Source organism: Centroberyx gerrardi, chromosome 14 (genome assembly GCF_048128805.1).
Source record: "Centroberyx gerrardi isolate f3 chromosome 14, fCenGer3.hap1.cur.20231027, whole genome shotgun sequence".
Classification (NCBI taxonomy): Eukaryota; Metazoa; Chordata; class Actinopteri; order Beryciformes; family Berycidae; genus Centroberyx; species Centroberyx gerrardi.
Window position 1 is genome coordinate 13,853,687 of NC_136010.1, and position 15,995 is coordinate 13,869,681.

At 40.1% G+C, this 15,995-nt stretch overlaps 1 protein-coding gene across 1 annotated transcript; it reads left to right on the plus strand.

The window, feature by feature from the left end:
• Positions 1 to 1,194: 1,194 nt before the first annotated feature.
• LOC139928495 (deoxynucleoside triphosphate triphosphohydrolase SAMHD1-like) lies at positions 1,195 to 15,540 on the plus strand. Its single transcript, XM_071921067.2, has 16 exons — positions 1,195 to 1,496; positions 2,040 to 2,106; positions 2,881 to 2,953; positions 3,591 to 3,751; positions 4,333 to 4,448; positions 4,656 to 4,726; positions 5,995 to 6,159; positions 6,422 to 6,522; positions 7,194 to 7,302; positions 7,402 to 7,493; positions 7,645 to 7,760; positions 11,686 to 11,825; positions 12,318 to 12,404; positions 12,579 to 12,683; positions 12,897 to 13,034; positions 14,049 to 15,540. Exons 1-16 carry the CDS (start codon positions 1,319 to 1,321, stop codon positions 14,088 to 14,090), a joined length of 1,761 nt encoding a protein of 586 aa, XP_071777168.2. The 5' UTR covers positions 1,195 to 1,318; the 3' UTR covers positions 14,091 to 15,540.
• The last annotated feature ends 455 nt before the right edge of the window (positions 15,541 to 15,995 follow it).

Genomic DNA, 15,995 nt, shown 5'->3' on the forward strand with positions numbered 1-15,995 from the left:
TTGACTTAAGGTCACATTTAAGTCTAAGACTAGTTAGGTCTATCTTTATGCAACTGGCCCCAGATCTTTATATGGTAGTTCATAATCTATAACAATAGATGCATACTAAACAGATAAATATATTAATATAAATTATATTATATATAATTAATAATTAATTAATTAAAATATAGCCTATATGGTATAGGGGGATTTTCTGTCATATGGTGACTTTTGTTGTAAACTTAAACACAACCTGCTTGATAGGTGCAAATAGCTTTAATTGTAGCTGTTTATTATTGTTATCCTGTATCTTTTACATCCAAATAATAATTATATTTCTCTTTATTTTGATAATAGATCAGTTCACAAGATGATACGTTTCTTAAAGCTCTAGCTTTCTAATTCTCCCTAAAGATAAAGGAAGTTTACTTTAAGACAGTTAACATCTATCCTGCTTGAACGTTTAAGTTAGTAGCCTAGACATTGACCAAAATGTATGTAGGCTACAGTTTGTAGATGTGGAAACTTACAAAAAAAATGTATGTATTTGTACTTTTTTCTATTTCTTTATTATAGGCTATAATTCATTGTCTGTGGTGCTCAGCAAGCATTATTGATTACATTTGTTTTACATTGCGCACACACACACACACACACACACACACACACACACACTCCGCCCTCTGTCAGCCAAAGCGAAATTAAGATGCGTGAAGCCAGCTAGAAATATCGAGCAAAAGACCAGAAGTCAGGCGATTTTGCTCATAAAATAAAAGCGTAGTCTAATATTTGTCAGGGCATATTGAGGTTATTCTGACCCATGCAGGCACATGTTGTTCCACAGAAATGGGTTAAGATAAGATAGTAGACACCCTTCCAGGATCTCTGATATACTGTAGGTTTTGTGAAAAGTTATTTGCATTGATTTGGCACCCCTGTGTGGCACAGTTGTTAGGTCTATGCTGTTAATATATGCTTTCAAGATTCAAGATTGAAGATTCAATTTATTGGTCTCCTTAGAGAAATTTGTCTTGGCCCATAGAGAAGATGACACATTGCAAAAAAGCAGCTCCTGTGATGTGTTACTCGAAAAACAAAAACCGCTTCAAAGAGTTTTATTTTGAAGGCTATAACTGGAAGTCCTATTTGTAATTCTGGCGGGCTTGACTATACAGATACAGACTGGTGAGAAACAAAACCGGTATCTCCACCGCCTGGGTGTGATAATTCTGTCATCGTCTGCCCCGATGAGCTGAAACCGTCCCGTAACGTTATCGTATGTAAATTTGATCGCCACTCTCCAACCTGAACAATATCTCTAATTTCTCTGATCGTCATGGCCCGAAAGCGTCCGGCAGAAGCAGATTTGTCCAGTCTTGACATTTTCAAAACGCCAGAGAAGAGTGCGCCAGTGGTTTGGCAGCAGGACTCGGACTTCATGAGCTGGGGAGTGGAGGAAACTTGTGGCTACCTGCATGAGATGTTTCTGGAAGAATGGCAACATAAATTTAGAGGTCGGTATTCTGGTTTGGTTAGCTAAGTTAATAGAGTTGAATTTATTTTCATCTCACAGCTAGACTAACTAGTTATAAATTCTCTTCTATTGGAAAACTGCAAGGTAACATGTAGCCTACATCATAATTTTCAAGGCTAGTGATAACAGAGACTGTTTAAAAGAAGAAAGGCTTGTAGGATACAGCAAGGGAGCGTGAAACCATGGGGTCATTAGGGACCATCACAACCCACATATCCATTATGGAAGTTAATTGTTCTAAAAATAATAATATTAGCTAATAATAATAATAATAATAAGTGTTGTACTTCTTTGTTTTCTGTTCTTTTTTGTCCTTGTCAACTCTCACTCTAACATTAACCACACAGGACCCGTTTATTTGTGTGATTTGCTAGTAGGGAAGGGAAAATTTCAATTTCAGAAATAAACATAATTCTGCCAAACGCCTGATCCCGACAGTATTATGTTACTAACCCTAATCAATTCAGTGAGATACAGGACAACTATAAACTGCCAATGACATTCTGTTTCCTCCTTTGTCCAGAGCATAAAATCACTGGTGTCCGGCTGAGTTATCTCTCAGAGACAGAGTTGGAGACGATGGGCATAGGGTAAGTGTGTCCTCATTTGTCCTGGTGTGGGATGTCTAAGAAAACATAACAATCCTGGCTAACCAAGGGAATTTCCACCATTGGGACGCTAGTAATGGCACAGCCATCTAGCGTTCCTTTGGGGCTAGTGTGGGGCTAATTAGCCCCGTGGGGTTAATAACACCGTTGTCTGCTCCAACACCATATGCCACCGGGAACACCGCCCACCGTGACAACCCTACCCTTTGATGCTTCTTTGATGTTTCACAGCTCATTTTCTCTCTCTCACACTCTCATCATGAGGCAAATTCAGGTCAGGCAGTCAGTCAGTCAGTCAGGTAACGCTTAGTGAGATGATGTCAGATGGCCTCTAGAGGGCGTCTTTGACTGTGAGATGCAGTGTGAGGCACAAAATCAAGTTGGTCAGTGTATAGAAATTGATCTAAATCGATGCGATCTAACTCTGATGCGGCATCATGTCATGTTTGTCATTTGGAGATGCACAGACCAGCAGCATTGTACTCAATCCACAGAGTCTCCACAGAGTGTGAAAACAAAAGTGAAACTTAACAGTCCACAATTTGCTCCACCCGCCTGGGTTAGTAACAGGATTTGTAAACAGTAACATGTCTTCTGCTGTCCAACAAACTTTAACAGTAGGTAATGTTATTACCTTGTTATGGAAAAAGTTATTGAGTTAGGTAATTGAACCGTGTCACAGTGCTTCAGTGCATAGAATTGAACACACGCGGCGTGGGTCTGTACAGTATCTGTGCTTGTTCTCACTCTCTCTAGGCCCCGTGGTGTCCGTCTGCAAATCCTACACTGTTTCAGGAAGCTCTGGCAGATAGCAGCGGAGCCAGACAAGGTAACATGTACATCATAATAACTCATTTTCAAGGATGTAGTGATAACAGAGACAGACCATTTAAAAGAAGAAAGACTTGTAGGATAAACAGCAAGGGAGCGTCAAACATACCAGGGTCAGTAAAGGAACCATCACAGCCACATAGCATACATTATGGAAGTGAAATCTTCTAAAAAAAAAAAAAATTTTTAAATAATTTAAAAGTGTTGTACTTTGTTTTCTGTTCTTCTTTTGTTGGGAGGTTTAAAAAATAGAAAAAGGAAAGAGAGGGTGAAGAAGAAGAATGAAGAAAGACTAGTTTCTTGATCTCAGAAGGGAAATTGTCTCTTTGCTTGCCCCTTCCAGTGATATTAGATTGCACAGCTGTTGTGCTTGTGTTGTCAGCTATAAAACAACACCCTTGGAGTTGGGAGGGATCTTGGTAGGACACGTTAGCAGGGAGGGCACAGGGGCTTGAACCCTGGTCTTTTTGCCAAGTTTCAGGATGGTCTTTCCAACCACTAAGCCACCCTGCCTCCCAAAAGACAGACACAGAGACCAATTTTAAATTGGCACTCTTGGCTGATAAATAATGGAGGAAGTGTGTATATTTTATTATTTTATAATCCTAGCTGTTTGTTGTGCTGTTTTCTACCAGGTGTTTAATGATCCCATCCATGGGCATGTGGAGATGCACCCACTTCTCATCCGAATCATAGACACACCCCAGTTCCAAAGACTACGAAACATCAAGCAGCTGGGAGGGACCTACTATGTCTTCCCTGGAGCATCCCACAACCGCTTTGAACACTCCATTGGGTATGTCTGTGTTTTCAGATAGATGTGTATGGATTCAAAAACTTTACTATTGGGGAAGTTTGGTTTGCAGACAGGGTTTGCTGTAAAACACATAATAAAAACAATAAAACCTTAGTGACAACACATTATATAAAAGAACAATAAAACACATATCATAATATCATAACATATACCCAGATAACTAACATTACTTGATAAGGAGTCAATGGCTTGACAAAGTGCAATAAAAGGTCACTCGTCAGTGCAAAATACAAAGTTGACAGGCAAACGATGCTACATAATTTCATATGAAATTAAGCACTCTGAATGCAGCAGGGAAAATGAGTCACTGGCTCTTTAACTCTTTAGTCCAGGAACTGTAAAGCAGCGCCCAGAGAGCATCAACTCAAACTGCCCACAGATGTGACTAGGGCAGTCGTCTGCTTTAGGCATTAGTTGTGTTTGTGTTGCTCTATCTGTCGAGTGCTGATGGTTTTTGGTGGCTGATCATCAAAAGCTCATGTGTTAGTTCCAGGTTGGTAGCAGGATGGTCACACAGTGGTTGTGGAACGGGTTGTTCTGTTGTTTATGCCCTGGTGCAGGGTGGGATACCTAGCAGGACAGCTTGTACAAGCTCTGAATGACAGGCAGCCAGAACTCCTCATCTCTCGCAGAGACATCCTTTGTGTGCAGATCGCTGGTCTCTGCCATGACCTGGGTGAGTTAAGAAACACACACACACACTGCCATCCTCTCATGTAATGGCTTTTGTCCATCATTAGTAGCTGGGTTGAGAGTCAGAATGAAACTGAAACTGTAGATTCAGTAGCTTCTATTTTGTACAAGACCTGGTAAGATATAAACATGAATAGTTTAATACACAAACAAACAAATCAGTAACTTCTCAGTATCCCTCTTTATCCAGGACATGGGCCTTTTTCCCATATGTTTGATGGGATGTTCATCCGCAAAGCACGTCCAGGAATTAAATGGAAGGTGAGAAACTATCCCCCCTTATTCTTATTTTGTTTATTATCTATTTTTATTTTGTTTCTATAGTCCCAGGCCATATATCATTAATGGCTACCTACAATTGAAAGCAAATCTAAAAAACACAACCCAAGGACAACATTAAAGAAGATACACAAGACGACATGTAGCAGAGTATCAGTGATAGGACAACACTTTAGTAGAGAACATAAGGAAATAGGCATGCTCACTGAGAACAAGCACACAGACCATGATGCACATTAGTAAAATGTGACAGGAAAGCATTTACTAAGCACTCCAACCTTGATTACTTGGATACAAGCAGTGTATACCAATTGTTAGAAAAGACATGAGCAGGCAAGCAGGAGTGTTCAGTTGGCAAGTTGGCAGCAGAAAGAGCCATCCTAATTTAGTGCTGGCATGTTTGATTAGTAATGAGCCTAGATCTTAACTGACTAGAAAAACTGGTATGTATTAATTTATTTGGCAAGTGCTGGCACCAGGCTGGCACAGAGGTCCAGTACTGTGATTGAAAGGGCAGAATGACTAACTGCACTTTTGTCAGTGGAATAATGCAGTTTTCATTTTCAGTGATTAGTGAGTGTCCACTGACTAAAACAGGAAACATCTGCTGTTAATATGTTCAAGCAGGCGCTGTTTTAAACCAATGTTAGATACCTCAGATTCCTAAGCACCCATCAATCCACAACCACAATAATCCAGCCCAAACATGCTGTTGAATTGCCCAATTTCAGAATGGGGAAGGATAATTGTTCAAAGGAGACAGGAATAGCATCTCAATTCAGTTAGATAGCTTATTGGCTATTCTCTAGCTATCCAGAAGGTAAAACTTTCAAAAAGCTTGACCTGACCTCTGTTCTTAAAACAGGAGGAGCATGACAAGCTGCCACTGATTTAAACCAATTAAGATATTTCAGAAAACATGACAAATGTTGTAATTAATTTAAGGCTGATCTACTAAACAATTACTGTCAATTGACTAGTAAGCACAACGGTTGTCAACTAAGATAGTGATTACAGTGTTCAGGCTGATAAGGTTCAGTGATAAGAACTGTTAGTCATGATGTCATTATGTAAGTTATGACCGCAGATCTGTCACTGGCAAACGTGAGAGAGATAAGAAACATTAAAGTTTGTATCTCGTGTCATTCTAGATAAACTCTTTCTGTTTGATTAGTGAGTCAGTTTGGTTTCAATTTGAAATTGTGAATGTGCACATTCTCATCTTATGCATCTGTGTGTTTGTGTTGCAGCATGAGACGGCTTCTCTAGCCATGTTTGACTACCTGGTGAGTGATAATGGCCTGGAGCCGGTGATGGAGCAGCATGGCCTGGTGTTGCCTGAGGACCTGGTCTTCATCAAGGAGCAGATCACTGGACCCCTGGACATCACAGCCTCTCTCAGCCAGGGGGCGCCGGTCAGTCATTATCACACACTACAAGTGTGTATAGACTTTTAAGCATTAGAAAATGTAGAGTGTGTGACTGATTGATCAGGCAGATTTGTATGCACTGCGCTATTTTGACCATGAGCACTTTATTTTGTTGCATATTGCTAAATGTTACAGACATAGAGTCATCATACAATAGTCATTCCAGTGTGAAATTGGTATAGCTAGCTAATCATAATTGGTACACCAGGCTATGTCTAATGCCATTGTTGTGCTGCTGTCTCCACAGTGGCCATACAAGGGTCGGTCAGAGGACAAGTCCTTCCTCTATGAAATCGTGGCCAACAAAAGAAATGGCATTGATGTGGATAAGTGGGACTACTTTGCCAGGTGGGGCTCATTGATTAATTAGGATAATTCACTTTTGACCATGGACTGATGAACAATTTATGCACCTGATCTGATATTATTTTGATTAGTTAGACTTAGGCCTTGTCCACACTAATCCAGGTAAATTTGAAAATGCATCTTTATTTCTCTTTTTAAAAAAACGCTCTCCAAAGTGGATACATTTGAAAACGCTGGTTTCGTGTTGTAGTGTGGACGGGGAAAACGGGGCTTTTCCAAAACGCTATATTATTAATGTTATAACGTCTATATTCTCCATGGCTTTGGCAGTGTTGTAGTTGTTCGTTACTTTCAAAAGCAGCTCAACTTCATCGTCTGTCCAGACAAAGAAGTCTGGCTTGCTTTTGTCCCTATTTTGTCGTGATTTGGACATCTTCTTGGCGCTTAAGGCACTCTGCTACTGCAGCCCTGACAACACTTCCATAAACAGTGGTAACAACATAAAGGTCATAGGTCAGAGGCTTGCGCATGCCCAATAGGGTAGATTTCACTGTTTTCCTATCTTTTTTGCGTATCAATGTGGACGGGAAACTTTTAGAAAATGGAAATGCTAGTATGGACGGAAACGCAAACAACACAACACGGATTAATGTGGACAAGGCCTTAATTTGTTTAGTGTTCTCTTCATATATCTCTCACTCGTCTCTTCTCAGGGACTGCTACCACCTGGGCATCCAGAATAACTTTGGCTATCGTCGCTTCCTCAAGTTTGCCAGGGTGTGTGAGGTGGATGGAAAGAAGCAAATCTGCACCAGAGACAAGGTGCTGACCATGCAAACAGGCCCCCATTTTCAGATCTGATTTAAACCATCCATTCAGATTATTAGTCAAGACTAAACTAGATATGAATTCCCTCAACAGGAGGTCGACAATGTGTATCACATGTTCCACACAAGATACTGGCTCCACAGAAGAGCCTACCAACACAGAGTGGGCCACATCATAGAGACCATGTGAGTGCTCTCCCTACATTAGTACTTTGGCAACATTTACTGTTATTTGGTGTTTTGTCTCATGTAGCTTCTCGCCTTTGGTCTGTGATTCACTATCTTGTGTGATACATAAATGTTCTCAAAAATGACATGTTTGGGCTTGATTATCCAGGATCACAGAGGCCTTCTTAAAAGCAGACCAACACATCCAGATCGAAGGTTCAGGGAGGAGGATGTTCACCCTCTCCACAGCCATAAATGACATGGAGGCCTACACCAAGCTGACAGGTCAGTAGAGGCCACTGTGTCCTCTTAGCTCATGTTTGTAGAACACTAAAACAGGGAGGAGACAGGCAGGATACACCAGCACCATCTGTGCCAGGGTTAGTAAATAATAATAAATAATAATAAATGATTATCTTCCAAAATATGCTGGATTGACCAGACTGCGTCTTCAGTATCATCACTGCCTGTACTTTCACAGTGGAAATAATTGGAGAGGACTCTTTACCCAAGTGCATCACCTTAGATATATAGAGTGATATCGAGCAGTTTCCCATTTCACATGACTGTTTTCTGGATTTTCAATGCTGGATGTCTCTTAATTTCTTACAACTGCATACACAAACGGTACATGTAATGTTAGTGCTCACTCAAATCTGTTATTTTCGACTCCTAAGCCTGGACGGAGACTAGTTGTGCAGTTGTGTTTCTATGACTCTGGAGACTTTCCAGAATTTTAGCTTTTTTTCTTAGTCACCAGGAAACTATCAGTCATGCTTTTATTTTGTCATGGCTTAACTATTGTAACTCCCTGAAACTCGCCCTACCTAGCAGAGAATCTCCAGATTACAGTTAGTCCAAAATGCTGCAGCTCGGCTACTGGCAAAAAGAATAGAATACAATAGCAACTTTATTGTCTTTATTGGGAAATTTGGGTTGCTGTGTTACACATTTGAAGTGTTCACTGTAAGTATAACAAGAACACAAAGAGCAACAACAATAAAAAGAATAGAATAAATGGACAATGGACATCATCAATATGCAATACACTGTGCACTATGCAAGTGTTGTGTATGGAGACGGCATTCAGCCAGAGCGATAGTCCAGACCAGCTGGAGTGGGTTATTAAGTCAGTTGTTCAGTAAGGATATGACTAGGAGAATGAAAGACTGTTTAGTTCTGTTTTATTTTTATGCCGGGGTCTGGAACCTACAGCCAGAGGGGAGTGAGACAAATTCTGCAAACAGGGTGTGACTGGGGTTTGAAAGAATTTTGTACGCTTTGTCTAGTGCCCAGACCTAACTGGTCTGGGCACAGGATTTGACCCTATTAGTTTGCTAGCTGTGGTGGTAATTTTTCTTAGTGCATTTTTCTGTGTAACAGTAGCATTTCCAAACCAGCAAATAATACAGAAAGTTAAAACATTTTCAACAAAGGATTTGTAAAACAGAGTTAAAAGTTTGCAGTCCACATTAAAAGTTCTCGGTTTTTTGAGGAAGTACATTCTCTGTTGTTCCACCGCAGCTTGTTGTCCAGTATGACACCCAGATATTTGTACTGCCCCTTGATAACTGTACTGGATGTATTGGATGTGGGTGAGGGCTCTTTCCTAAAGTCAATGGATATTTCCTTAGTCTTGTTGGTGTTGAGGAGCAAGCAAGAGTCATCACACCACAAGATAAAATCGTCCAGATTTTATATAACCTATATATTATAATATAATTATAAATATGTAATATTTCTAAACAGACAATAAATTGGCTTGCCTCTTATCTCCAAAACAGAGAGCAATGTGTAAAAATTGAACAAGATAGGTCAGCCCTCAGTAACATCAGATTTGGTGTACCTCAAGGTTCAATGTTGGGCCCACTGCTCTTTAGTATGTTTATAAATGATCCACCCTCAAGCTGTCTAGAGGCTGGTTGTCAGCTTTATGCCGATGACACTGTCATTTATGCACCGGCAAAGACACCTAGCATGGCAGCTGAGATTCTGTCTGAACATATGTAAAGACCAATCTCAATTGCTTTATAATTATTAGACACTACATACCCATACAGGTAGCTCAAGTATTTATGCATGCAATGATTCTATCCCATCTTACTTATTGCATCACTGTCTGGAGTCAAGCACCTCAGTCTACAGTTAAGTGCATGACTTCCCTATACAACCAATCATTGAAAATACTAGATAAAAAACCTATAAAAAACCTATGGCAGTGATGCCACGTCTGCCATATCTTGAAAAATTACAATCTACTTAGTTTTGAGAGTTTTATTCAGTTTTCCTATCTTAAACTTGTTTACAAATGCTTAAACAAGTTAGTTCCAGAGAACCTAAGTAGATTAGTAGACAAGAGAGCAATCAAGGAACCAGAAGTGTAACTGAGGGAAACTGCAGGGAACCACACTGTAGGACTGCTTTTGTACAATCAGCATTCTCTGTAAAGGGTACCAAACTCTGGAGTAAACTACCAACTGAAATAAAAGTAATTAAAGCTGCAAGCAGCCTCGAAAGGTATTCACAGTGCGCAACCGCCTAGTACAGCGACCGCCTAGTACAGCGACCGCCTCTGAACATCACTCAGGACCGGTGTCCACAAGCAATCAGGAATGAATACAAGTCACGGTTTATGAGTAGATGCTGTTAATGTGTGATTTGAAACAAATTGGAATCGGTACCATGTTGTCGTTCTTTGGGCTATCAACACCAAACTTGGTACAGTCCTAAGGGTGTTGTCACTAATGTGCCCAACAAGTTTCATAGGCCACTGTGAAGTGGACTTGTGACAGATTGAATAATGTCAGAATGTGATTGGCTAATAACTCCGCCATTTTTTACCCGATCATTACGAAAAGTTGTATTTTTATTTGGGGATGTGCATGGACCATGCATACCAAATGTGGTGTCATTTAGAGTTAAGGTTCAGGAGAAGAAGATTGTCAAAGGTTTTACAAAATTTCCAAGATGGCGGCCAATCTACCCAGATGGACCTTGTGGGTCCTAATTGCAAATTTGTTCAGCATGCCAAATGACAGCTATATACCAAGTTTCAAGTGTGTAGGTCAAACGGGGCGGCCGGGGTGACTGACTGCATGTTATAGCGCCCCCTGTGGCTGAAATGCGTCAAAACCGCTTGGACACCTGCTTACCGGGGTTTGGTATGTGTGCGCCAAATTTGAAAACTTTTGACCAATCAGACGCTGAGCTAGAGCCAATTGCAATAGGGGAATAATAATAAGAATCTGACCAGAAACAATAGGTCACGCTGTGAATACCTAATTAAGGATGTTAAAATGTTTAACTCAAAAGTCAAGAACTGGCTGAAATCTAATCAGGCTTGTACTCACTTGTAGCCAGTCTTTATATTATCTTCTAATCTTATATAATATGTAATTTTAAGATTGAATGGATTATGCATTTCTGAATCTCTTGTTTGTTGTGTCGTGTGGTGTTATGCGTGTACATTGTGTGATGTTGTGTAATTGTGTGCTGAACATAAGAGACTCCCGCACACTGTCTATATTTGTGATTAAAACGTTTATTAGAAAATAAGCAATGTTTCGGTACTGAGACCTTTGTCAGGCAAAAACTAAAAAAAGGAAGGTTTCAGAACCAAAACATTGCTTATTTTCTAATAAATGTTTTAATTGCAAGTATAGACAGTGTGCGGGAGTCTCTTCTTATGTTCTGCTGGCTTCCCAGTCCTCTCCTACGCACCTGTCTCCTGGTATAGGTGTGCAAAGAACCTAGTTTCCTTGTGTAATTGTGTGCTGTCATCCATGGAGGGGAAGGAGATACTGTGCACAAGGAGCCTCAAACGCCACACTTCAAACGTCACTTCAAAACGGCGCGTGCGAGAAAGTTCCAATTGACAGAACACGGTTCACTCATCTCCTCCCCTTCCTCGCATCTTCTCCTCGTTTCCTCCGTGACCTTTCACTGAGGAGTTGAGGAGGAGATGCGAGGCGAGGAGAAATCGTTATCAAATGAAACGCACCTAAGATATTGGCCCTCCCACAATCTGCTCAGTGCTCTCCTGTGTGGGAGAGAGCGCTGTCCCTGGTGCTGAAGTGCAACTGAGCCATCTTGCTGGGCTGAGGCTCCACACTATGAAATGAATACATTTGTGACCTTTGTTGTCTTTGATGTCTGACCTGTCTTTGTTGTCTGACCTGTCTTCTACTCTGTCTCTCTGTCCGACATATAGACCATGTGTTTGAACAAATACTCAACTCCTCTTCCTCGGAGCTGGCTGAATCGAGGCAGATTCTACAAAACATTGTCTATCGGCGCCTCTACACGTTTGTGGGCCAAACTCAGGCTAACATACCCATGGAGGACAACCAGGTGTGTGTTCGTGTCTTTGTGTGTCTCTGTTGCTGTATACATGTCCATGTGTATATGTCATCTGTTTATCTGTGGCTATGGTTACACTTGACATTTTGATGTGATTTCTGAGAACTAATTTTAAAGATCATCCACACTTGGGTTAGAAATAGCTGTTATTCAGCTTTTGTGGTTGTACTTATTCAAATTTGTGTCTACATTACTTTCCCCTGCTCTCTCTATGTTTTTGCATTGCCTGCATTCATATTGCACCTGGATTGCATCCAGACTACATAGAATTCCTATCACAATGCGAGCCTGACCACTCCCATATCTGGTTTTGAAGATGTGAGCAAAATCCAATTTTTGTGCATCTGGGTCTGTCACTTAATGTGTCCTGGCATGACAGAATAAGTCACATTGAAAAGACAACTAGATAGCCTATATGCTTTAAAATGTATGGGTCTCTTACATCTGTCACTCCCATCTCTCGCTCTCTCTTTCCTCCCTTAGGATGAGTGGGAACGTGCTGTGGCCACATCCGAGCCTCCGTGTACCATCCAGGGTGTCAATCTGAAGCCGGAGGACTTTGTAGTCAGTGTGAGTATCTAGTCTGATTTCTTTAAATCTCATAAAATCCATTTACTGATCACTCCAAAATGGGGAATTCACTTTCGTTGAGGTTTTGAGTTTCATTGATTATTGTTCGATTTGTGGACTCCCTTTTATGCTCTACTTGTGGAGATAGAGAGACTTCTCTCCCTTGTCTTTTAGGTAATTAATATGGACTATGGGATGAAGGAAGAGAACCCCATCAACAATGTGCGGTTCTACTGTAAGAATGACCCTACCAAAGCCATGAAGATACGCGAGAACCAGGTCAGAACTAAAGCAATGACCACAAAAATTTAAATCATAGTCTTTCTTTGCATGAGCTACTTATAGCTTTAAATTGCTGATTGCTCAACACTTGTCTTTTCTTTTTAATGCATAGCAGCTGTTGGTCACTGCCTCTGATTGGTTGTTTTACTGCTGTTGTTCCTCACAGTAGTCTTAAGTTTATGCCTTAAAGTGGACGCTGTACTCTGTCAGGTGTCTAAACTTCTACCAGAGCGCTTCGCGGAGCGGTTGATCAGGGTCCACTGTAAGAAGACTGATGTCAGGAGCCTGCAGGCAGCCAAGCTGCACTTTGACCAGTGGTGCAAGGACATGAAGTTGCCAGAGCCTCAGGTAATATACGCTCAAGTTAGATGCTAAAATGTATTGAATTGACAAATTTTACAATGTATGACCAGGGGTGCTGTTAGTAGAGGGAGGTACTTGCAGGGTGCCTGAAGCTGGAGGGGCCCTTCAGAAAGGTAAATGGATTTTGTCCAGTCCTTCTGGTTGAAGGTCCTGAGCAAGCTGTATAGGATCCTGGGCCTCAGCATCCCCCCTAAACCCTGTCGTCTCATTGCTAGGCGACCTATCAACTGAGGTTTTTATATCAATAAAATAAACTATTGCCTAAGAGGTTATACTACTTAATTTGAAAGACTGAACAACACTATCCATAACCCATTGGTTGAACCTATTAACAGAACACTCAACTTTAGAAAAACTCAAAATCTAAAAATCTAAAAGACAAAATCAAATCTTTCCAAGTAGGGCTGAAAGATATTGACAAAACAATCTAATTGTGATTATTTGACAGAATATTGCAATTGCGATTTAAACTGCGATTCATATCATCACAAGTTTTTCTTGTCATAATTTTTTTTTAAACTTTAAAATTGTTTAAAGTAAAGTGATTTTGTTAAAAAAAAAATAGATGTTTGAGTATGATGAAAGGTTTTCACCAATATTGCTCTTGATTCCTGGAACAAAGATTGCCTGGAGCACTAAAACACCTTGTTTAGAAATCCATTTTAGACACTCCTCTCTCTTAAGCAATAAATTCTGCGATTTGGAAATTGCAGAAGTTCATATTGTGATTTATTTTTTATTTGTTTTTCGATTAATTGTTCAGCTCTATTCCAAGCTACCTGGTCCCCTTTTCTGCAGTTTCTTGAGAGCCGAATTTCTCTCCACTTCTGGCCCCATAATAAGCCCAAAAAACATTCAGGGCGTGGGCAGGGAAGGAGCAGTGGGTCAGGAGCCCAGAATTCCTAGCAGTGTGTACTGCAACCTAATACCTCGCTTTAGTAATGTTAAATTGTGTGTTTGATTCTAACTGATATGTTTGTATCATATTTGCACTCTCAGGTTGGAGACTCAGTCGAGCTCACCCCTGTGAAAGCCAGATGAACAAGAATGAGGGTGGTGAAGATGTAAGTGGACAAAAGAAGGTCAAAACCAGAATTTTCCAGTAAGAGGAAGAGAGCAATGGGGCACCGGGTTCGAATCCGGCCGGCGGTCATTTGCTGCATATCCTCCCCTCTCTCTCTTCCATACCTTCCTGTCTCTCTCTCACACTGTCCCTGTCAAATAAAGCATAAAAATGCCTGAAAATAAATCTTTAAAAAAAAAAAAGAGGAAGAGAGCAAGCATCCCCTGTTTTTCATTGGTTAAAGGAACAGTCTGTTACTTTGAGAAAATTGTATTTTTCTACAAGGCGAGTGTGTTGATGAGCACAGCAAGGCTGAAAATCACAAGTACTGTTTGAAGTACTGAACACTGTTTTTACTCCAAAAAGAAAAAACTCAGGAGTTTCAAAAAAGACATGAGGATGCATTATTGCATATTCAGGGCCTGTACTCAGGATTTTTGTTGCACTAAAATAGAGCCCTGTCCACATGCCAAGGATTATACATATTCTACCTTTGTTTTAGTTTGATGTTTTTTATCCATTTTATTTCAGGATCCCCTTTCCGTTGGCAGTTGTATTTGTCACATTTTAAGTTGTGTCTCATTTATTTTATATCATGCTAGTACCAGTAACCCACTATCATGTGATCATGTCATTACGGGTCAAAGTAAGAAGAATATGAGTGCATAGTCAAAAGTTACTCTGGACAATCAATCATGCTCGTCTAAACTGTTTTACTCTGAAACTGAATGTATATTTATTTCAGTGCGATGTGTTTTTACAGCATGTACACAAGCTGATATGATTCAGGGCATTGTTTTATTCATCTTGCAGCTATATTCATGCAGGTTTTTGATTTTTGCATAACTGCCAAGCTTTCAAACGGTGGTATGTCTAATCAGCACAAGGTCATATCAACAAATGCATTTAGTGTATTCTTAATTATGGTGGCAAGTCAGAAAATTACAATATGGGTAATGGAGTCTTAAGTTGAGCATTTAATTTGTGGTTTTGGGTTTTAAAGCATCTAATGGTATTTGGTTTGTACATGTGAATTTATTTTGATATTTTACAACTTATTTTGACTTGGAATGCATTTACTATGGGTTTGGCATTCTTTATGGTTGCTGTGACATATGTTGTGCTTTGTTTTATTCACAGTAAGTAGTTCAACTTTCCCATTGCTTTCTCCAACTTTACCATCTCTACCACTGTGGTTAAGACATATTTTGGATACCAGTTACGATTTACCTCAAATGATAACTGCTAAAATGATCGTCTGAAGGGCTATTTGTTTTGTTATGCTCATTGGTTATAAAATAATGATATATTTGAAAGATTGTAAAAGGAAACCTACCTTAGGTTATTGGGAGATCCGGTCTGTACTTAAAAGGGGTTGAAAACAGATTGTGGCTGTCCATGGTTTGAAAATAAAACTCACTCTCTTTCTCTCTGTGTCCCTGTGCAGTTCAGCTTGTTCAACACCAGAGGGCAACATGCACTCACATATCTGCTGAGCAATAAGCCTTGTTGCTGTGACAGTTACAGAGACACTGATTACCTCACTTCAACATAATTTTGCCTTTTTAAATCCAATAACTAGTCAAACTTTAACTATACTGCATCAAAGTTGACAAGACCTTAGTTGAACACTTAAGAATGACTGGCACGTTTGCTTCAAGGCGGGTGTATGAAAGAAAGTGAGATTATTCCACTGGGAAACTGAAAGGTTTCATTCCAAAATGCTGCTTCTACAGTTCATTAAAATGTCACCTGGCATTAATCAGTCAATAATTCAAAAACAAATGATTCTGTTCTCCCAAATAAAACTTGTTTTAAGACTCATGACTCATAGCTTTAATAGAAACACATAATGTGATTTATTTTCATGCCAGCAATGATGC